General features: G+C 39.1%; 1 protein-coding gene across 3 annotated transcripts in view; it reads left to right on the top strand.

The window, feature by feature from the left end:
* Positions 1 to 22,788, top strand: part of ATXN7L1 (ataxin 7 like 1) — a 746,759-nt gene that overhangs the window by 378,281 nt on the left and 345,690 nt on the right. For all 3 annotated transcript variants that reach the window (XM_053716561.1, XM_053716562.1, XM_053716563.1), the window contains one exon: positions 19,448 to 19,670. In XM_053716561.1, coding sequence (XP_053572536.1) covers positions 19,448 to 19,670 — 223 coding nt within the window. The remainder of the gene's footprint in view (positions 1 to 19,447; positions 19,671 to 22,788) is intronic.

The raw sequence follows: 22,788 nt of genomic DNA, 5'->3' as shown, positions 1-22,788 counted from the left end.
TCGAGGGGCTGAAAATGCTTTATTTTATTGCGTCATTCTTGGCGCGGACTTTTTTGGTGCAAAAAATTTTCTTTGTTATTTCCGGCGTCATAAGTGTCACTGGAAGTTGCGTCATTTTTGATGTTTTTTGCGCCAAAAGTTTCGGCGTTACCGGATGTGGCGTCATTTTTGGCGCCAAAAGCATTTAGGCGCCAAATAATGTGGGCGTCTTTTTTGGCGCTAAAAAATATGGGCGTCATTATTGTCTCCACATTATTTAAGTGTCATTGTTTATTGCTTCTGGTTGCTAGAAGCTTGTTCTCTGGCATTTTTTCCCATTCCTGAAACTGTCATTTAAGGAATTTGATCAATTTTGCTTTATATGTTGTTTTTTTCTATTACATATTGCAAGATGTCCCAGATTGACCCTGAATCAGAAGATACTTATGGAAAATCGTTGCCTGATGCTGGATCTACCAAAGTTAAGTGTATTTGCTGTAAACTTGTGGTATCTGTTCCTCCAGCTGTTGTTTGTAATGAATGTCATGACAAACTTGTTAATGCAGATAATATTTCCTTTAGTAATGTTACATTACCTGTTGTTGTTCCATCAACATCTAATACTCAGAGTGTTCCTGTTAACATAAGAGATTTTGTTTCTAAATCCATTAAGAAGGCTATGTCTGTTATTCCTCCTTCTAGTAAACGTAAAAGGTCTTTTAAAACTTCTCATTTTTCAGATGAATTTTTAAATGAACATCTTCATTCCGATTCTGATAATGATTCCTCTGGTTCAGAGGATTCTGTTTCAGAGGTTGATGCTGATAAATCTTCATATTTGTTCAAGATGGAATTTATTCGTTCTTTACTTAAAGAAGTCTTAATTGCATTAGAAATAGAGGATTCTGGTCCTCTTGATACTAAATCTAAACGTTTAAATAAGGTTTTTAAATCTCCTGTAGTTATTCCAGAAGTTTTTCCTGTCCCTGATGCTATTTCTGAAGTAATCTCCAGGCAATGGAATAATTTGGGTAATTCATTTACTCCTTCTAAACGTTTTAAGCAATTATATCCTGTGCCATCTGACAGATTAGAGTTTTGGGACAAAATCCCTAAGGTTGATGGGGCTATCTCTACTCTTGCTAAACGTACTACTATTCCTACGGCAGATAGTACTTCCTTTAAGGATCCTTTAGATAGGAAAATTGAATCCTTTCTAAGAAAAGTTTACTTATGTTCAGGTAATCTTCTTAGACCTGCTATATTTTTGGCGGATGTTGCTGCAGCTTCAACTTTTTGGTTAGAAGCTTTAGCGCAACAAGTAACAGATCATAATTCTCATAGCATTGTTAATCTTCTTCAACATGCTAATAATTTTATTTGTGATGCCATCTTTGATATCATTAAGGTTGATGTCAGGTATATGTCTCTAGCTATTTTAGCTAGAAGAGCTTTATGGCTTAAAACTTGGAATGCTGATATGTCTTCTAAGTCAACTTTGCTTTCCCTTTCTTTCCAGGGTAATAAATTATTTGGTTCACAGTTGGATTCTATTATTTCAACTGTTACTGGAGGGAAAGGAACTTTTTTTTACCACAGGATAAAAAATCTAAAGGTAAATTTAGGTCTGCTAATCGTTTTCGTTCCTTTCGTCACAATAAGGAACAAAAGCCTGATCCTTCACCCACAGGAGCGGTATCAGTTTGGAAACCATCTCCAGTCTGGAATAAATCCAAGCCTTTTAGAAAGCCAAAGCCAGCTCCCAAGTCCACATGAAGGTGCGGCCCTCATTCCAGCCCAGCTGGTAGGGGGCAGATTACGATTTTTCAAAGAAATTTGGATCAATTCAATTCACAATCTTTGGATTCAGAACATTGTTTCAGAAGGGTACTGAATAGGCTTCAAGATAAGGCCTCCTGCAAGAAGATTTTTTCTTTCCCGTGTCCCAGTAAATCCAGCGAAGGCTCAAGCATTTCTGAAATGTGTTTCAGATCTAGAGTTGGCTGGAGTAATTATGCCAGTTCCAGTTCTGGAACAGGGGCTGGGGTTTTACTCAAATCTCTTCATTGTACCAAAGAAGGAGAATTCCTTCAGACCAGTTCTGGATTTAAAAATATTGAATCATTATGTAAGGATACCAACATTCAAAATGGTAACTATAAGGACTATTCTGCCTTTTGTTCAGCAAGGGCATTATATGTCCACAATAGATTTACAGGATGCATATCTGCATATTCCGATTCATCCAGATTACTATCAGTTTCTGAGATTCTCTTTCCTAGACAAGCATTACCAGTTTGTGGCTCTACCTTTTGGCCTAGCAACAGCTCCAAGGATTTTTACAAAGGTTCTCGGTGCCCTTCTGTCTGTAATCAGAGAACAGGGTATTGTGGTATTTCCTTATTTGGACGATATCTTGGTACTTGCTCAGTCTTCACATTTAGCAGAATCTCATACGAATCATCTTGTATCGTTTCTTCGAGAACATGGTTGGAGGATCAATTTACCAAAAAGTTCATTGACTCGACATAAGCATGATGAATAGATCTTAATGGCGGCCGGGAGATTGTGTATGGTGACGCCCACAATGGGCGGAGTTTTCTTCCCGCCGTTTTGAGCTCCTCATCCTTCTCTGCACACAGTACACTAGAGTGCTGGGAAATGGAGTTCTATTATGCCCACGAAGGGCGGAGTTTTACGGGCATTAGTTAGTTCCATTAGGAGTGATAGACTAATACAATGCCGGAACGTATTGTGTTTAACGCAGCTAGGTTGCGCTCAGTAATAGATCTTTTTTACATCGTGTGTCAAACTCTGATGTTATTCTGTTATTTTGGATGGGCACCTTCAGCATAATAGCTAAGGTTCAGTTGTTCCAGTACGGTTTATTAAGCACAATAAACACAATGTGTTTTTTTGTTTTTTTTTTAAAGACTGTAAAGTTTGTTATCTGTGATAAATACAATTGCTTGGGTTAGTTTATCCTTGTGATAGAATACTACAAAGGCACACAAAAAAATAACTAAAATAAATAAGGTTATTTTCACATTTAAAGAAACAGTTCTGTTTTTTGAGTGTCCTTTTTATTATATATACTCCTTTTGAAGCTATTGCTGTTAGGAGTCTGTGGACACCGGTCTTTTCACAATTTTCTGCTATAATTTCCAGAATAATTTTATGGACCCAGGCAGTGCTCTGCGGTTCCTTTCAAGGACATTGATTCTTTTATGCTTAGCGATGTCGATTTACAACACTGTTAATAATTTATTTGAATTGTTCTGCACAACAGAAATAAAATGGTCTTTTAAAATTTGTGGATAATTTTTTAATTGAATTGCGGCTGTTTATTTGTTATTTCATCCTTGTGACGGAGGATGGTACAAAAACACACAAGAATGAGTTCCTTTAAGATTTAAAGAGACAGTAGTTCTGTGTTCGTTCTCATAAATGCATTTTACCTGCTTATTTGTATATTCATCCGTTGTGGCTGAGGATGAAGCAAACACACACAAGAATAAAGTCCCTTTTCAGATTTAAAGGCACAGTATTGTTTTCAATTTTATTTTCTCTGTTTGAATCTACTCCCTCTATGGATTGCTGTTTGGGAGTCAGTTAAAAATGGCCACAAATTTCTCTTATAGTTTCCTTCGAAATTTTATGGCCCACTTGCAGTGCCCTGCGTTCCTGCACACTCCATTCTATATTTCTAAGGAGTTTCTCCATGTTACTGAGAATCTCAGTTTCAGATGGAATGGTTCCTCAGGCATTCCCTATATTTACAAGACTGTTTCCCATTGCCAACTCAGCTAAGGAGGCTGAACGACATTCCTTAGGGGGGAAGGAGTAGTTGCAACTATCACTACGAGAAGTTCTTTACCCTTAGAGGATAGTCCTATGAAATGGGACATACAGCAGGGTTAATAATGGCAACCATCTGTGTACTTTACTACTTTCGCTAGTACAATGGCATGTTGGCTTAATGTGTTGTCTGATACTATAGTCAGTGGCTTCCCTGGATAAAATCCAGGTCTGGATAAAGGTTTTCATATGGCTGGGGAGCTGGGTGGCTCTGTTCCGGTTCTTGGGACCTTATGATAAGAGCCTTGTTTTATGGATATATGTCCTAAAACTAAGATTTTGGTAGTTCCTTGCCAGGAGTAAACTTTGTTGAGACCTGGCTTGACGAAAATTTAAAAAAGAGAGAAAACACATAGCCTGCTGTAGAATCAAGGACAGCATGGAGAACGTGCCTGGTCCGGAATTGGATCTTGTGGGGGCTGACTTAAGTTTGGTTTCAAGCTCAAATGTTTTCCGCTCAAAGACAGTTCTGATTTCACTCTTGTCTGAAGATCAGACAAAAGGAGAGCTGTCCTTGCACTGTGTAGGAGACCTCTCAGATCTGGAAGGGATGGGTTCAGTTTTTATACTGGTACAGGATCTGGGGTTACCGATCCGGGTTGTGGTTCTCGTAAAACGGGAACCCTCAGATCATTTTTTAAGAAGGATTCTGTTTTTTCAGGATGGACACTCTTTATTGTGCCATTCCTCCCTTAATCCTAGAGGGTCATTCTATTACAACGGTGGATTTAAGAATAAGGGCCTTTATGTGCCATTCACGAGAATCGTCTCAACTTTTAGGGTTTGACTTACTGGACAAACACTTTCTATTCGTGGTCCTTTCGGTCTTGCCATAGTTCCGAGTTCTTATGGAGACTCTGGGATCGCTATTAGCGGTGCTTCAGCTTTGGGTCATTGCAATGAAACTATACCTGGCTGATGTCCTATTCCCAGCGTCATCCTTGCAGTAAGCAGGATTTACACGGACATGGTGTTATACTTCCCGTGATCTCATGAGGGTGTCTTTGGACAATTGTTCCTTAGTCCCAAGCACAGGGATAGTTTATTTCTTAGGAATCATGTCTAATTCCATATCAATGAACATTTTTCTGACTAAGGTCAGGAAATTCATTTCTATCAATTCTGGCCTAGTTCTTCAGTCCACTTCTCGGCCTTCAGTGGCTTAGTACATAAGAGTAGTCGGACTGCTGGTGCAACAAGGGACAATAGCCAGACGGGTAGCCCAGCATGCTATGGCACTGTGGCTGAACTCTGTAAAAACCTAAGGGTTGCAGGTTCAATCTCCGGCGAGGTCTACTCTACCTTTCATCCTTCCAAGGTTGGTCAACTGAGCAGTGTCTTGTGACCCTTACAATTCCGTTTGTTGGTTCCACTTCAGGTCTATGCAGTTAAGCATGCTCAGATTATGGAAAGGAGACTATGCGGATTTGTCTCCTCAGTTACTCTCTGGACCACCTATTCCAGGGAACTTGATTTCGCAGAGTGTGGACTCTGGCGGAGTCTGTTCTTTTTATAGATTTCCTGGAACTTAGAGCGAGCTCAGGGCTCTTCTGGTCTGGCCTCAGTTGGTTTCGACCCAGTGTCATCTTTTTTCAGACGGACAATATGTCAACGCCAGGGTGGCACGAGGTGTTCCATAACCAGGGCTGAGGCCAAGATTATCCAGTGGGCGGAAACTCATTCTGGCTATCTGTCAGCGGTCCATGTCCCAGGGGTGGACACTTTGGAAACGGATTTTGTGAGTAGACAGATTTTCATCCAGGAGAGTGGGAACTTCATCAGGGAGTCATCTCCAACCTGATTTTCAAATGGGGTCGGCTGGAGTTGGATCTCATGGCATTGTGTCAGAATGCTGGGCTTCTGGGATACAGGTCCAGGTCTAGGGCCCCCAGTCCGAACTGTTAGCTGTCTTGACAGTTCTTTGGTCCTTCAGCCTAGAATATCTATTTCCCCCATTTATGCTTTTTTGCCAGGTGATTGTTCACATCATATAGGAGGAGGTTTCAGTGTTCCGCCTCGATTCTGCGGGGTCTCACAGGATTTGGTATGCTGATCCGGTGGTCATGTCATTTCTGTAACCTGGACACTTCTGTTGAGGAAGGACCTCTTATTTAGGTGTCCTTCCACCTAAGTCGGTTTTCTCTGATGCTGATTGTTTGGAGATTGGACGCTTGATCCTATACAAGCGAGGATTCTCTGATTCGGTCATAGATACCTTATTTCAGGCATGTAGACCTGTAACTAGGAAGATTTTCCATAAGATTGGGCATAAATATCTTTATTGGTGTGAATCCAAGGGTTACTCATGAAGTAGAGTTAGGATTCCCAGGATTTTGTCTTTTCTCCAAGAAGGATTGGAGAAGGGTTTATCAGTGAGTTCTCTAAAGGGTCAGATCTCTGTTTTATCTGTTTTGTTACACAAGCGTCTGGCACATGTCTCAGATGTTCAATCCTTTTGTCAGGCTCTGATTAGAGTCAGGCCTGTGTTTGAACCACTTGCTCCTCCATGGAGTTTGATTTTAGATCTTACTGTTGTTCAAGGGGTTCCGTTGAACCTATGCATTCCAGAGATATTGAGTTATTATCTTGGAAAGTTTTATTTCTTGTTACTATTTCTTCTGCTCAATGTGTATCTGAGTTTTCGGCATTACAATATAATTCTCCTTACCTTATTTTTCATGTGGATAAGGTAGTTTCTTTCATGTAATTAGCAAGAGTCCATGAGCTAGTGACGTATGGGATATACATTCCTACCAGGAGGGGCAAAGTTTCCCAAACCTCAAAATGCCTATAAATACACCCATCACCACACCCACAATTCAGTTTTACAAACTTTGCCTCCCGTGGAGGTGGTGAAGTAAGTTTGTGCTAGATTCTACGTTGATATGCGCTTCGCAGCAGGCTGGAGCCCGGTTTTCCTCTCAGAGTGCAGTGAATGTCAGAGGGATGTGAAGAGAGTATTGCCTATTTGAATTCAATTGTCTCCTTCTACGGGATCTATTTCATAGGTTCTCTGTTATTGGTCGTAGAGATTCATCTCTTACCTCCCTTTTCAGATTGACGATATTCTCTTATATACCATTACCTCTACTGATTCTCGTTTCAGTACTGGTTTGGCTATCTACTATATGTAGATGAGTGTCCTGGGGTAAGTAAATCTTATTTTTTGTGACACTCTAAGCCAGAGCTTTCCAAACTTTTCATGTTGGTGACACACTATTTAGACCTACATCATTTCGCGACACAGTAATTCAGTTGTACTAACAAACTGGAGGTTAAACTAAGTTGTTTTAAGAGATACAGAAACATACATAAAGTATATAATAACAAAATGTATTTACAAATAACAGTATGTATGTGCAATAATTAAAAAAACGTTTAATAACATCAATAGCTACTTACTATTTTAATGGGATGTATGATGTTGATGGGATGAACACAATTTCTGAATATTTAGTGAAATATTAGATAAAGACACTCGCATTTCATCATCAAGCATTTTTAAGCTTCCACTTCCTATATATACCGTATATATATAAATATCAAGAGCAGGAGCAGCAATGCACTACTGGGAGCTAGTTGCAAAAAAAACCCACTGACTTCTGACTTCAGCTCAGCGTTTAAGCTGCCACCCTCAGAGCTCGGTGAGTCCGATTGACTACCGTGCTGCAAACACTCACTGACTACACATGCAGTCAAGAGCCAATTAAGGAGACTACGCATGCAGTCAGGAGCCAATGTGCCGCCAATTGGAATAGTTTCAGTTCTCACTGGGCTGCGCCAATAGGTTAAGATGATCTGTGACCCCCTAGGTATTAATTACGTGTCAACCATGTGATATGCGTAGCAGGTGGGCGGAAAGTCAGAAACAAAAAAAAAATTAAAAAAAATGACAATTTAAAAAAATTTGTGCTGAAGCAGGGACACACCTACACACTGCTGCCGACACACTAGTGTGTCCCGACACACAGTTTGGAAAGCACTGCTCTAAGCTATGGTTGGGCACTTTATATATAACGTTCTAAATATATGTCTTTAAACTTATATTTGCCTTGATTCAGGATGATCAATATTCCTTATTTCAGACAGTCAGTTTCATTATTTGGGATAATGCATATGAATAATAAAAAATTTTCTTACCTTACAAATTGTTTCAAATTGTCTTTTTTCCCTGTGGGCTGTTAGGCTCGCGGGGGCTGAAAATGCTTCAATTTATTGCGTCATTCTTGGCGCAAATTTTTTTTTATCATTTCATACTTGACGCCGGAAGTTGTTCGTGATTACGTCATTTTTTTGACGTTTTGCGCCAAAAATGTCGGCGTCACCGGATGTGGCGTCATTCTTGGCGCCAAAAAATTTAAGGCGCCAATAATGTGGGCGTCTTTTTTTGGCGATAAAAAATGTGGACGTTATTCTTGTCTCCACCTTTTTTTCACATTATTTCAGTCTCATTTTTTCATTGCTTCTGGTTGCTAGAGGCTTGTTCATTTTTTCCCATTCCTGAAACTGTCATTTAAGGAATTTGATAATTTTGCTTTATATGTTGTTTTTTCTATTACATATTGCAAGATGTCTCAGATTGACCCTGGATCAGAATCTACTTCTGGAAAGACGCTGCCTGATGCTGGTTCTACCAAAGTTAAGTGCATTTGTTGTAAACTTGTGGTAACTGTTACTCCGGCTGTAGTTTGTGATGAATGTTATGATAAGCTTGCTAATGCAGATAGTATTTCCATTAGTAATATACCATTACCTATTGCTGTTCCCTCAACATCTAATACTCAGGATGTTCCTGTTAATATAAAATAATTTGTTTCTAAATCTATTAGGAAGGCTATGTCTGTTATTCCTCCTTCCAGTAAACGTAAAAGGTCTTTTAAAACTTCTCATTTTTCAGATGAAATTTTAAATGACCGTCGTCATTCTGATTTGTCTGTTTCTGATGAGGATTTTTCTGGTTCAGAGGATTCTGTCTCAGATATTGACACTGATAAATCTTCATTTCTTTCATGTAATTAGCAAGAGTCCATGAGCTAGTGACGTATGGGATATACATTCCTACCAGGAGGGGCAAAGTTTCCCAAACCTCAAAATGCCTACAAATACACCCCTCACCACACCCACAAATCAGTTTTACAAACTTTGCCTCCTATGGAGGTGGTGAAGTAAGTTTGTGCTAGATTCTACGTTGATATGCGCTCCGCAGCAGGTTGGAGCCCGGTTTTCCTCTCCGTGTGAAGTGAATGTCAGAGGGATGTGAGGAGAGTATTGCCTTTTTTAATTCAATGATCTCCTTCTACGGGGTCTATTTCATAGGTTCTCTGTTATCTGTCGTAGAGATTCATCTCTTACCTCCCTTTTCAGATCGACGATATACTCTTATATATATACCATTACCTCTACTGATTTTCGTTTCAGTACTGGTTTGGCTTTCTACAACATGTAGATGAGTGTCCTGGGGTAAGTAAGTCTTATTTTCTGTGACACTCTAAGCTGTGGTTGGGCACTTTTTTATAAAGTTCTAAATATATGTATTCAAACATTTATTTGCCTTGACTCAGGATGTTCAACGTTCCTTATTTCAGACAGTCAGTTTCATATTTGGGATAATGCATATGAATAAATAATTTTTTCTTACCTTAAAATTTGACTTTCCCTGTGGGCTGTTAGGCTCGCGGGGGCTGAAAATGCTTCATTTTATTGCGTCATTCTTGGCGCAGACTTTTTTGGCGCAAATTTTTTTTTCTGTTTCCGGCGTCATACGTGTCGCCGGAAGTTGCGTCATTTTTTTGACGTTTTTTTTGCGCCAAAAGTGTCGGCGTTCCGGATGTGGCGTCATTTTTGGCGCCAAAAGCATTTAGGCGCCAAATAATGTGGGCGTCTTTTTTTTGGCGCTAAAAAAATATGGACGTCACTATTGTCTCCACATTATTTATTTAAGTCTCATTATTTATTGCTTCTGGTTGCTAGAAGCTTGTTCACTGGCATTTTTTCCCATTCCTGAAACTGTCATTTAAGGAATTTGATCAATTTTGCTTTATATGTTGTTTTTTCTATTACATATTGCAAGATGTCCCACGTTGAAACTGAGTCAGAAGATACTTCTGGAAAATCGCTGCCTGGTGCTGGAGCTACCAAAGCTAAGTGTATCTGCTGTAAACTTATGGTATCTGTTCCTCCAGCTGTTGTTTGTAATGAATGTCATGACAAACTTGTTAATGCAGATAATATTTCCTTTAGTACTGTTACATTACCTGTTGCTGTTCCGTCAACATCTAATACTCAGAGTGTTCCTGATAACATAAGAGATTTTGTTTCTAAATCCATTAAGAAGGCTATGTCTGTTATTCCTCCTTCTAGTAAACGTAAAAAGTCTTTTAAAACTTCTCATTTTTCAGATGAATTTTTAAATGAACATCATCATTCTGATTCTGATAATGGTTCTTCTGGTTCAGAGGATTCTGTCTCAGAGGTTGATGCTGATAAATCTTCATATTTATTTAAAATGGAATTTATTCGTTCTTTACTTAAAGAAGTCCTAATTGCATTAGAAATTGAGGATTCTGGTCCTCTTGATACTAAATCTAAACGTTTAGATAAGGTTTTTAAATCTCCTGTAGTTATTCCAGAAGTTTTTCCTGTCCCTGGTGCTATTTCTGAAGTAATTTCCAGGGAATGGAATAATTTGGGTAATTCATTTACTCCTTCTAAACGTTTTAAGCAATTATATCCTGTGCCAGCTGACAGATTAGAGTTTTGGGACAAAATCCCTAAGGTTGATGGGGCTGTCTCTACTCTTGCTAAGCGTACTACTATTCCTACGGCAGATGGTACTTCCTTTAAGGATCCTTTAGATAGGAAAATTGAATCCTTTCTAAGAAAAGCTTACGTGTGTTCAGGTAATCTTCTTAGACCTGCTATATCTTTAGCAGATGTTGCTGCAGCTTCAACTTTTTGGTTAGAAGCTTTAGCGCAACAAGTAACAGATCATAATTCTCATAGCATTATTATTCTTCTTCAACATGCTAATAATTTTATTTGTGATGCCATCTTTGATATCATTAGAGTTGATGTCAGGTATATGTCTCTAGCTATTTTAGCTAGAAGAGCTTTATGACTTAAAACTTGGAATGCTGATATGTCTTCTAAGTCTACTCTGCTTTCCCTTTCTTTCCAGGGTAATAAATTATTTGGTTCTCAGTTGGATTCTATTATCTCAACTGTTACTGGAGGGAAAGGAACTTTTTTACCACAGGATAAAAATCTAAAGGTAAATTTAGGTCTAATAATCGTTTTCGTTCCTTTAGTCACAACAAGGAACAAAAGCCTGATCCTTCATCCTCAGGAGCGGTATCAGTTTGGAAACCATCTCCAGTCTGGAATAAATCCAAGCCTTTTAGAAAATCAAAGCCAGCTCCTAAGTCGACATGAAGGTGCGGCCCTCATTCCAGCTCAGCTGGTAGGGGGCAGATTACGTTTTTTCAAAGAAATTTGGATCAATTCCGTTCACAATCTTTGGATTCAGAACATTGTTTCAGAAGGGTACAGAATTGGCTTCAAGATAAGACCTCCTGCAAAGAGATTTTTTCTTTCCCGTGTCCCAGTAAACCCAGCGAAGGCTCAAGCATTTCTTAAATGTGTTTCAGATCTAGAGTTGGCTGGAGTAATTATGCCAGTTCCAGTTCTGGAACAGGGGCTGGGGTTTTATTCAAATCTCTTCATTGTACCAAAGAAGGAGAATTCCTTCAGACCAGTTCTGGATCTAAAAATATTGAATGTTATGTAAGGATACCAACATTCAAAATGGTAACTGTAAGGACTATCCTGCCTTTTGTTCAGCAAGGGCATTATATGTGTACAATAGATTTACAGGATGCATATCTGCATATTCCGATTCATCCAGATCACTATCAGTTTCTGAGATTCTCTTTCCTAGACAAGCATTACCAGTTTGTGGCTCTGTCGTTTGGCCTAGCAACAGCTCCAAGAATTTTTACAAAGGTTCTCGGTGCCCTTCTGTCTGTAATCAGAGAACAGGGTATTGTGGTATTTCCTTATTTGGACGATATCTTGGTACTTGCTCAGTCTTCACATTTAGCAGAATCTCATACGAATCGAATTGTATTGTTTCTTCAAGATCATGGTTGGAGGATCAATTTACCAAAAAGTTCATTGATTCCTCAGACAAGGGTAACCTTTTTAGGTTTCCAGATAGATTCAGTGTCCATGACTCTATCTTTGACAGACAAGAGACGTCTAAAATTGATATTAGCTTGTCGAAACCTTCAGTCACAATCATTCCCTTCGGTAGCCTTATACATGGAAATTCTAGGTCTTATGACTGCTGCATCGGACGCGATCCCCTTTGCTCGTTTTCACATGCGACCTCTTCAGCTCTGTATGCTGAACCAGTGGTGCAGGGATTACACAAAGATATCTCAATTAATATCTTTAAAACCGATTGTACGACACTCTCTGACGTGGTGGACAGATCACCATCGTTTAGTTCAGGGGGCTTCTTTTGTTCTTCCGACCTGGACTGTAATTTCAACAGATGCAAGTCTTACAGATTGGGGAGCTGTGTGGGGGTCTCTGACAGCACAAGGGGTTTGGGAATCTCAGGAGGTGAGATTACCGATCAATATTTTGGAACTCTCTTCTAAAGAGAGAATCGTTCATTTGTTTTCAGACAGACAATGTCACAACTGTGGCATACATCAATCATCAAGGAGGGACTCACAGTCCTCTGGCTATGAAAGAGGTATCTCGAATTCTGGTTTGGGCGGAATCCAGCTCCTGCCTAGTTTCTGTGGTTCATATCCCAGGTATAGACAATTGGGAAGCGGATTATCTCAGTCGCCAAACGTTACATCCGGGCGAATGGTCTCTTCACCCAGAGATATTTCTTCAGATTGTTCAAATGTGGGGACTTCCAGAAATAGATCTGATGGCCTCTCATCTAAACAAGAAACTTCCCAGGTATCTGTCCAGATCCAGGGATCCTCAAGCGGAAGCAGTGGATGCATTGTCACTTCCTTGGAAGTATCATCCTGCCTATATCTTTCCGCCTCTAGTTCTTCTTCCAAGAGTAATCTCCAAGATTCTGAAGGAATGCTCGTTTGTTCTGCTGGTAGCTCCAGCATGGCCTCACAGGTTTTGGTATGCGGATCTTGTCCGAGTGGCCTCTTGCCAACCGTGGACTCTTCCGTTAAGACCAGACCTTCTGTCGCAAAGTCCTTTTTTTCCATCAGGATCTCAAATCCTTAAATTTAAAGGTATGGAGATTGAACGCTTGATTCTTAGTCAAAGAGGTTTCTCTGACTCTGTGATTAATACTATGTTACAGGCTCGTAAATCTGTATCTAGGGAGATATATTATAGAGTCTGGAAGACTTATATTTCTTGGTGTCTTTCTCATCATTTTTCCTGGCATTCTTTTAGAATTCAGAGAATTTTGCAGTTTCTTCAGGATGGTTTGGATAAAGGTTTGTCTGCAAGTTCCTTGAAAGGACAAATCTCTGCTCTTTCTGTTCTTTTTCACAGAAAGATTGCTAATCTTCCTGATATTCATTGTTTTGTACAAGCTTTGGTTCGTATAAAACCTGTCATTAAGTCAATTTCTCCTCCTTGGAGTTTGATTTTGGTTCTGGGGGCTCTTCAAGCTCCTCCGTTTGAACCTATGCATTCATTGGACATTAAATTACTTTCTTGGAAAGTTTTGTTCCTTTTGGCCATCTCTTCTGCCAGAAGAGTTTCTGAATTATCTGCTCTTTCTTGTGAGTCTCCTTTTCTGATTTTTCACCAGGATAAGGCGGTGTTGCGAACTTCTTTTAAATTTTTACCTAAGGTTGTGAATTCCAACAACATTAGTAGAGAAATTGTGGTTCCTTCATTATGTCCTAATCCTAAGAATTCTAAGGAGAAATCATTGCATTCTTTGGATGTAGTTAGAGCTTTGAAATATTATGTTGAAGCTACTAAGAATTTCCGAAAGACTTCTAGTCTATTTGTTATCTTTTCCGGTTCTAGGAAAGGTCAGAAGGCCTCTGCCATTTCTTTGACATCTTGGTTGAAATCTTTAATTCATCATGCTTATGTTGAGTCGGGTAAAACTCCGCCTCAAAGGATTACAGCTCATTCTACTAGGTCAGTTTCTACTTCCTGGGCGTTTAGGAATGATGCTTTGGTTGATCAGATTTGCAAAGCAGCAACTTGGTCTTCTTTGCATACTTTTACTAAATTCTACCATTTTGATGTGTTTTCTTCTTCTGAAGCTGTCTTTGGTAGAAAAGTACTTCAGGCAGCTGTTTCAGTTTGAATCTTCTGCTTATATTTTCAGTTTTTTTTCTTTATGAGATTTAAACTTTATTTTTGGGTGTGGATTTTTTTCAGCGGAATTGGCTGTCTTTATTTTATCCCTCCCTCTCTAGTGACTCTTGCATGGAAGATCCACATCTTGGGTAGTCATTATCCCATACGTCACTAGCTCATGGACTCTTGCTAATTACATGAAAGAAAACATAATTTATGTAAGAACTTACCTGATAAATTCATTTCTTTCATATTAGCAAGAGTCCATGAGGCCCACCCTTTTTTGTGGTGGTTATGATTTTTTTGTATAAAGCACAATTATTCCAATTCCTTATATTTATGCTTCGCACTTTTTTTCTTATCACCCCACTTCTTGGCTATTCGTTAAACTGATTTGTGGGTGTGGTGAGGGGTGTATTTGTAGGCATTTTGAGGTTTGGGAAACTTTGCCCCTCCTGGTAGGAATGTATATCCCATACGTCACTAGCTCATGGACTCTTGCTAATATGAAAGAAATGAATTTATCAGGTAAGTTCTTACATAAATTATGTTATTTATTTAAAATGGAATTTATTCGCTCTTTACTTAAAGAAGTTTTAATTGCATTAGAGATGGAGGAATCTAGTCCTCTTGATACTAAATCTACTAAGCGTTTAAATTCGGTTTTTAAACCTCCTATGGTTATTCCTGCAGTTTTTCCTGTCCCTGATGCTATTTCTGAAGTAATTTCTAGGGAATGGAATAATATGGGTACTTCATTTACTCCTTCTCAAAGGTTTAAGAAATTGTACCCTGTGCCATCTGACAGATTAGAGTTTTGGGACAAAATCCCTAAAGTTGATGGGGCTATCTCTACTCTTGCTAAACGTACTACTATTCCTACGGCAGATAGTACTTCCTTTAAGGATCCTTTAGATAGGAAGATTTAATCCTTTCTAAGGAAAGCTTATTTATGTTCAGGTAATCTTCTTAGGCCTGCTATTTCTTTGTCTGATGTTGCTGCCGCTTCCACTTTTTGGTTGGAGGCTTTAGCACAACAAGTATCAGACCATAATACTCATAGCATTGTTAAACTTCTTCAACATGCTAATAACTTTATTTGTGATGCCATATTTGATATCATTAGAGTTGATGTCAGGTATATGTCTTTTTAGCTATTTTAGCTAGAAGAGCTTTATGGCTTAAAACTTGGAATGCAGATATGTCTTCTAAGTCAACTTTGCTTTCTCTTTCTTTCCAAGGTAATAAATTATTTGGTTCCCAGTTGGATTCTATTATTTCAACTGTTACTGGGGGGAAAGGAACTTTTTTGCCTCAGGACAAAAAATCTAAAGGTAAATATAGGGCTGCTTATTGTTTTCGTTCCTTTCGTCAGAATAAGGAACAGAAGCCTGGCCCTTCCCCTAAAGGAACGGTTTCTGTTTGGAAACCTTCTCCAATCTGGAATAAATCCAAGCCTTTTAGAAAGTCAAAACCAGCTCCCAAGTCCACATGAAGGTGCGGCCTTCATTCCAGCACAGCTGGTAGGGGGCAGGTTACGATTTTTCAAAGACATTTGGATCAATTCGATTCACAGTCTTTGGATTCAGAACATTGTTTCACAAGGGTACAGAATAGGTTTCAAGGTAAGGCCGCCTGCAAAGAGATTTTTTCTCTCTCGCATTCCAAAAAACCCAGTGAAGGCTCAGGCATTTCTGAAATGTGTTTCAGATCTAGAGTTGGCGGGAGTAATTGTGCCAGTTCCAGTTCTGGAACAGGGTCTGGGGTTTTACTCAAATCTATTCATTGTACCAAAGAAGGAGAATTCCTTCAGACCAGTTCTGGATCTAAAGATATTGAATCGTTATGTAAGGATACCAACATTCAAAATGGTAACTATAAGGACTATTCTGCCTTTTGTTCAGCAAGGGCATTATATGTCCACAATAGATTTACAGGATGCATATCTTCATATTCTGATTCATCCAGATCACTTTCAGTTTCTGAGATTCTCTTTTCTAGACAAGCATTACCAGTTTGTGGCTCTTTTGTTTGGCCTAGCAACAGCTCCAAGGATCTTTTCAAAGGTTCTCGGTGCCCTTCTCTCTGTAATCAGAGAACAGGGTATTGCGGTATTTCCTTATTTGGACGATATCTTGGTACTTGCTCAGTCTTCACATTCTGCAGAATCTCATACGAATCAACTTGTGTCGTTTCTTCAAAGACATGGTTGGAGGATCAATTTATCAAAGAGTTCGTTGATTCCTCAGACTCGGTTAACCTTTTTTCGTTTTCAAATAGATTCAGTGTCCATGACCTTGTCTCTAACAGAAAAGAGACGTCTGAAATTGGTTTCAGCCTGTCGAAACTTTCAGTCTCAATCATTCCCTTCGGTAGCTTTATGCATGGAAATTCTAGGTCTCATGACTGCTGCATCGGACGTGATCCCCTTTGCTCGTTTTCACATGCGACCTCTTCAGCTTTGTATGCTGAACCAATGGTGCAGGGATTATACAAATATATCACAATTAATATCCTTAAATCCCAATGTACGACACTCTCTCTGACGTGGTGGATAGATCACCATCGTTTAGTCCAAGGGGCTTCTTTTGTTCGTCCAACCTGGACTGTGATCTCAACAGATGCGAGTCTGTCAGGTTGGGGAGCTGTATGGGGATCTCTGACAGCGCAGGGGGTTTGGGAATCTCAGGAGGTGAGATTACCAATAAACATTTTGGAACTCCGTGCGATTTTCAGAGCTCTTCAGTTCTGGCCTCTTCTGAAGAGAGAATCATTTATTTGTTTTCAGACAGACAATGTCCAACCGTGGCATATGTCAATCATCAGGGTGGGACTCACAGTCCTCAGGCTATGAAAGAAGTATCTCGGATACTTGTATGGGCGGAATCCAGCTCCTGTCTAATCTCTGCGGTTCACATCCCAGGTGTAGACAATTTGGAAGCGGATTATCTCAGTCGCCAGGCGTTACATCCGGGCGAATGGTCCCTTCACCCAGAGGTATTTCTTCAGATTGTTCAAATCTGGGGGCTTCCAGAAATAGATCTGATGGCCTCTCATCTAAACAAGAAACTTCCCAGGTATCTGTCCAGATCCAGGGATCCTCAGGCGGAGGCAGGGGACGCGTTGTCGCCGCTCTGTATCTGCTGTACCTCTCTGTGAGTCCCTTCATTGGCTCCCCATACACAGCAGAATTAAATTCAAAATTCTCACCCTTGCATACAAAGCACTCACCAACTCCGCTCCCCTCTACCTATCCTCTCTAATCAACAAGTATACTCCAGCCCGCCCACTAAGATCCAACAATGACCTGCTCCTTGCTTCTGCGACTATCACCTCCTCTCATGCTAGACTGCAGGACTTCTGTCGTGCAGCACCTACCCTCTGGAACACTCTCCCTCGTGCTCTCAGGCTTTGCCCTAATCTTTCTTCCTTTAAATTCTCTCTGAAGACTTTTCTGTTCAGGGAAGCCTACCACCCAACTCAATAATATTCCTTTTACCTAACAACATTTCCCTCCTCTAACTGTGCATTAACATCTTTCTCACTCTTGCAGTCCTCACCTCATGTTTCCCAACCTCCTACCCTTCTAGATTGTAAGGGCCCTTGATTCCTCCTGTATGTGTTTGTAAATTCTGTCCTGTCTCTTAGTCTTAGAAGTTTTATACTATTGTTTTATTTAAATGATCTGTATCCATGGACAGCGCTGCGGAATGAATATGATGGCGCTTCATAAAAAAAGTATAATAATAATAAATAGTTGTGGGGGGCTTACAGTTTAGGGGTTATTAGGTTTATTATAGCGGCAGTGTGGGCCGACTGCAGATTAGGGATTAATTATATTTAAATAGTGTTTGCGATGCGGGAGGGTGGCGGTTTAGGGGTTAATATATTTATTATATTGGCGACGATGTTAGGGAGCGGCGGAATAGGGGTTAATACATTTTAATAGTGGCGGTGATGTCCAGAGCGGCAGATTAGGGGTTGATAACTTTATTATAGTGTTTGCGATGCTGGAGGGCCTCGGTTTAGGGGTTATTAGGTAGTTTATGGGTGTTAGTGTACTTTTGAACACTTTAGTTTATGAGTTTTATGGTACAGCTTTGTAGCGTAAAACTCATAACTACTGACTTTAGATGGCGGTACGGATATTGTCAGTATAGGGTGTATCGCTCACTTTTTGGCCTCCTAGGCAAACTCGTAATACCGGCGCTATGGGTGTCCCATTGAAAAAATGCGGTACTGACGTTGCGTGACAGGCTTAAAGGTGTGCGGTACACCTATACCTACAAGACTTGTAATAGTAGCGTTAGGGAAAAAGCAGTGTTATGGGCCATAACAATGCTATTTGTCTCAAAACGCAAAAATCGTAATCTAGCTGTATATTTGTTAACTAAACAAACTGCGAATATGGCATTCTGGTATTTTCAGCTCTGGATTTATGCGTGGGAAAGTGTAGCACACACTTAGAAGAGGCAAAATAAATAATGAAAATATATTGCAAAGTAGTTTCACAAAATATTTTATATAAAAATCCCAAGGTGTTGACTGTTCCTTTAATTTACATATTATCATCTGCTATACAAAAAGCATTCTTTGCCTGGCTTTGTTTAGGCATGTTTTATTAAAGCAGTATGGCAGAAGTTTTTCACCTTGCACATAAGTAAATAGTTTTGTATAGTAAAGTTCGATCCTTTTTGCCACATTTGATTTTTTGTAAGGTCTTAAAGGGACACTAAACACAATTTTTTTTCTTTAATGATTCAGATAGAGAATGTTATTTTAAGCTACTTTCTAATTTACTCCTATTATCAATTTTTCTTCGTTCTCTTGCTAACTTTGTTTAAAAAGCAGGAATGTAAAGCTTAAGAGCCGTCCCAATTTTGGTTCAGAACCTGGATTATGCTTTCTCATTGGTTTGCTAAATGTAGACACCAATAAGCAGCGCTATTCAGGGTGCTGAACCTAAAATGGGTTGGCTCCTTAGCTTTAAATTCCTCCTTTTTAAATAAATAAATAGAACAAAGAAAAATTGCTAGGAGTAAATTAGAAAGTTGCTTAAAATTGCATGCTCTATCTGAATCATGAAAGAAAACATTTGAGTTTAGTATCTCTTTAACTAGTACATCTCTGTAGTAATCATCAGGTTAAAAGGGGTAAAACTAATGCTTTCTAGAAAATGAGGTTATTAGAAATATCTTTAAATATTACAACATTTCCCTTCAGCCCTGACTTCAGAATTGTTTATGTTACAGAAATGTTTGTGAATGTTATAATTACGTCACTTTTCTTCCCTTTTCAGAAAGAAGACACGGTTCAATGTGCAAATCTTCTCCCTCTCCAGCTTCTCCCTCCAACACTAGAACATCATCACTAGTACAAATGAAACCGAAAGCCTGTATCAGCAGCCATAACCCTGTCAACAGCAATTCAAAGCCATTCAAAGCGCCCAAAGACAATCTCCTTACCTCCAGCAACAAGCAGCACTCAGTGTTTCCTTCAAAAGTGTCAAGAGATAAACCATGGTAAGTAAAGTGACACGACAAAAACACAATACAATACCTGCATGTAACATAAGATCCGTTACCACCACTGCTTTAAGCAAAAGCATTATTTTAAGTAACTGCTAATTAAGATTTACTGTACCGCATGATTAGAATAGACTAATACATTTGAATCATCAGCAAGGTATGGTTTATGTTGGTTATTTTTATTAAAATGGCAAAATACATAAATAAATGCTAGATATGATGTATTCAAAACAACCATATAACCTGAGAATATTACGTAGATGTATTTGTTAAAATGTTCTCTAAAGTGCACTACATGTTGAAACAGGTTTCCCTTTTATTATTGTACTTTATTTATAAAGCGCCAACAAATTCTGCAGCGCTGTCCATGGGTACAAATGATAAAAGTACAAGAATGATACAACCTTTGTAAGAGAAGACACAATTTATCAAACCCAAAAACAAGAGGATTTGAGGGCCCTATTCCCATAGGAACTTACAGTCTAGAAGGGTAGGGGGGTGAAAAAACTTGAGGTGAGGACTGCAAGGGTGAGAATGATGTTAGTACAGAGTTGGATGAGGGCAGTTATTAGGTAAGCGGAGCTCATTAGTTACTGAGTTGGGTGGTGGGCTTCCTTGAATAAAAATGTATTTAGGGAGTGTTTAAAGTAGGACAGATTAGGGGAAAGTCTAACAGCGCATGGAAGTGCGTTCTAGAGACTTGGTGACGCACAAGAGAAGCAAATTAGATAATATAAGTATAGAAAAGAAGGATATAATTGGATTTCTTTGTCAAATGTATTAATATATCATACATACAGTACCACCAAAGTTTTATATAACAAATCTGCATTAAAATGTGTGTTTATCACATTTTCTTCATTCTCTTGGTTTCCTTAGTTTAAAAGCATACATAGGTAGGTATGCTTTTAAACACACCGTATAGGTTTGTGCACTATATGGTAGCAGGGTTTGCAACAATGTGTATTGTGAAAGTTTAATTTTGACTTTCATATTAGTTTAAAGGGACAGTCTAGTCCAAAATTAACTTTCATGATTCAGATAGGGCATGTAATTTTAAACAATTTTCCAATTTACTTTTATCACCAATTTTGCTTTGTTCTCTTGGTATTCTTAGTTGAGAGCTTAACCTAGGAGGTTCATATGCTAATTTCTTAGACCTTGAAGGCCACCTCTTTTCAGAATGCATTTTAACAGTTTTTCACCACTAGAGGGTGTTAGTTCATGTCTTTAATATAGATAACACTGTGCTCATGCACGTGAAGTTACCTGGGAGCCAGCACTGATTGGCTAAAATGCAAGTCTGTCAAAAGAACTGAAATAAAGGGGGCAGTTTGCAGAGGCTTAGATACAAGGTAATCACAGAGGTAAAAAAGTATGTTAAAGGGACATAATACTCATATGCTAAATCACTTGAAACTGATGCAGTATAACTGTAAAAAGCTGACAGGAAAATATCACCTGAGCATCTCTATGTAAAAAAGGAAGATATTTTACCTCACAATCTCCTCAGCTCAGCAGAGTAAGTTCTGTGTAAGAAGTTATACTCAGCTGCTCCCAGCTGCAGGTAAAAAAAAAAATGAAGAAATGAACAGCAGCCAATCAGCATCAGCAGTGCTGAGGTCATGAACTCTTCCTGTGATCTCATGAGATTTGACTTAACTCTCATGAGATTTCATAGTAAGCTTCCTTTACCTGATTGGTGAAATAATATGAGAGTTCATGAGGCTCATCCTTTCAGCTGTCCCAGGACAGACACACTCAAATGCTGCTTAGAAATCCTTTACAATGGGAGGTGGCTACTGAGGAACTTTTGAGGTAAAATATCTTACTTTCTCTTGTTAAGTGTATCCAGTCCACGGATCATCCATTACTTATGGGATATTCTCCTTCCCAACAGGAAGTTGCAAGAGGATCACCCACAGCTGCTATAGCTGCTATATAGCTCCTCCCCTCACTGCCATATCCAGTCATTCTCTTGCAACTCTCAACTAAGATGGAGGTCGTAAGAGGACTGTGGTGTTTTAGACTTAGTTTATTTCTTCAATCAAAAGTTTGTTATTTTTAAATGGTACCGGAGTGTACTGTTTATCTCAGGCAGTATTTGGAAGAAGAATCTGCCTGCGTTTTCTATGATCTTAGCAGAAGTAACTAAGATCCTTTGCTGTTCTCACATATTCTGAGGAGTGAGGTAACTTCAGAGGGGGAATAGCGTGCAGGTTTTCCTGCAATAAGGTATGTGCAGTTAAAATATTTTTCTAGGGATGGAATTTGCTAGAAAATGCTGCTGATACCGAAGTAATGTAAGTAAAGCCTTAAAGGGACACTGTACCCACATTTTTTTCTTTTGTAATTCAGAAAGACCATGCAATTTTAAGCAACTTTCTAATTTACTCCTATTATCAATTTTTCTTCGTTCTCTTGCTATCATTATTTGAAAAAGAAGGCATCTAAGCTTTTTTTTGGTTTCAGTACTCTGGACAGCACTTTTTTATTGGTGGGTGGATTTATCCACCAATCAGCAAGGACAACCCAGGTTGTTCACCAAAAATGGGCCGGCATCTAAACTTACATTCTTGCATTTCAAATAAAGATAACAAGGGAATGAAGAAAATTTGATAATAGGAATAAATTAGAAAGTTGCTTAAAATTTCATGCTCAATCTAAATCATCTCTGAAGGGCTCAAAAGGCTTCAAAGTCGTGTTTGAGGAGGGTAACAATCACAGTAGACTGTGGCAGTTGTGACTGTGTTTAAAAAACGTTTTTGTCATTTATTATTCTGTTTTTGTTATTAAGGGGTTAATCATCCATTTGCAAGTGGGTGCAATGCTCTGCTGACTTGTTACATACACTGTAAAAATTTTGTTAGTGTAACTGCCTTGCTAGTCTCATTGCTAGTCTGTTTAAACATGTCTGATACAGAGGAACCTACTTGTTCATTAGGTTTGAAAGCCATGGTGGAGCCCCATAGGAGAATGTGTACTAAATGTATTGATTTCACCTTAAACAGTAAAGATCAGTCTTTATCTATAAAAGAATTATCACCAGAGGGTTCTGTCAAGGGGGAAGTTATGCCGACTAACTCTCCCCACGTGTCAGACCCTTCGCCTC

Source organism: Bombina bombina, chromosome 6, assembly GCF_027579735.1.
Source record: "Bombina bombina isolate aBomBom1 chromosome 6, aBomBom1.pri, whole genome shotgun sequence".
Taxonomy (NCBI): Eukaryota; Metazoa; Chordata; class Amphibia; order Anura; family Bombinatoridae; genus Bombina; species Bombina bombina.
Note: the sequence above shows the minus strand (reverse complement) of the source record. Positions and strands in the feature narration are given on the sequence as shown.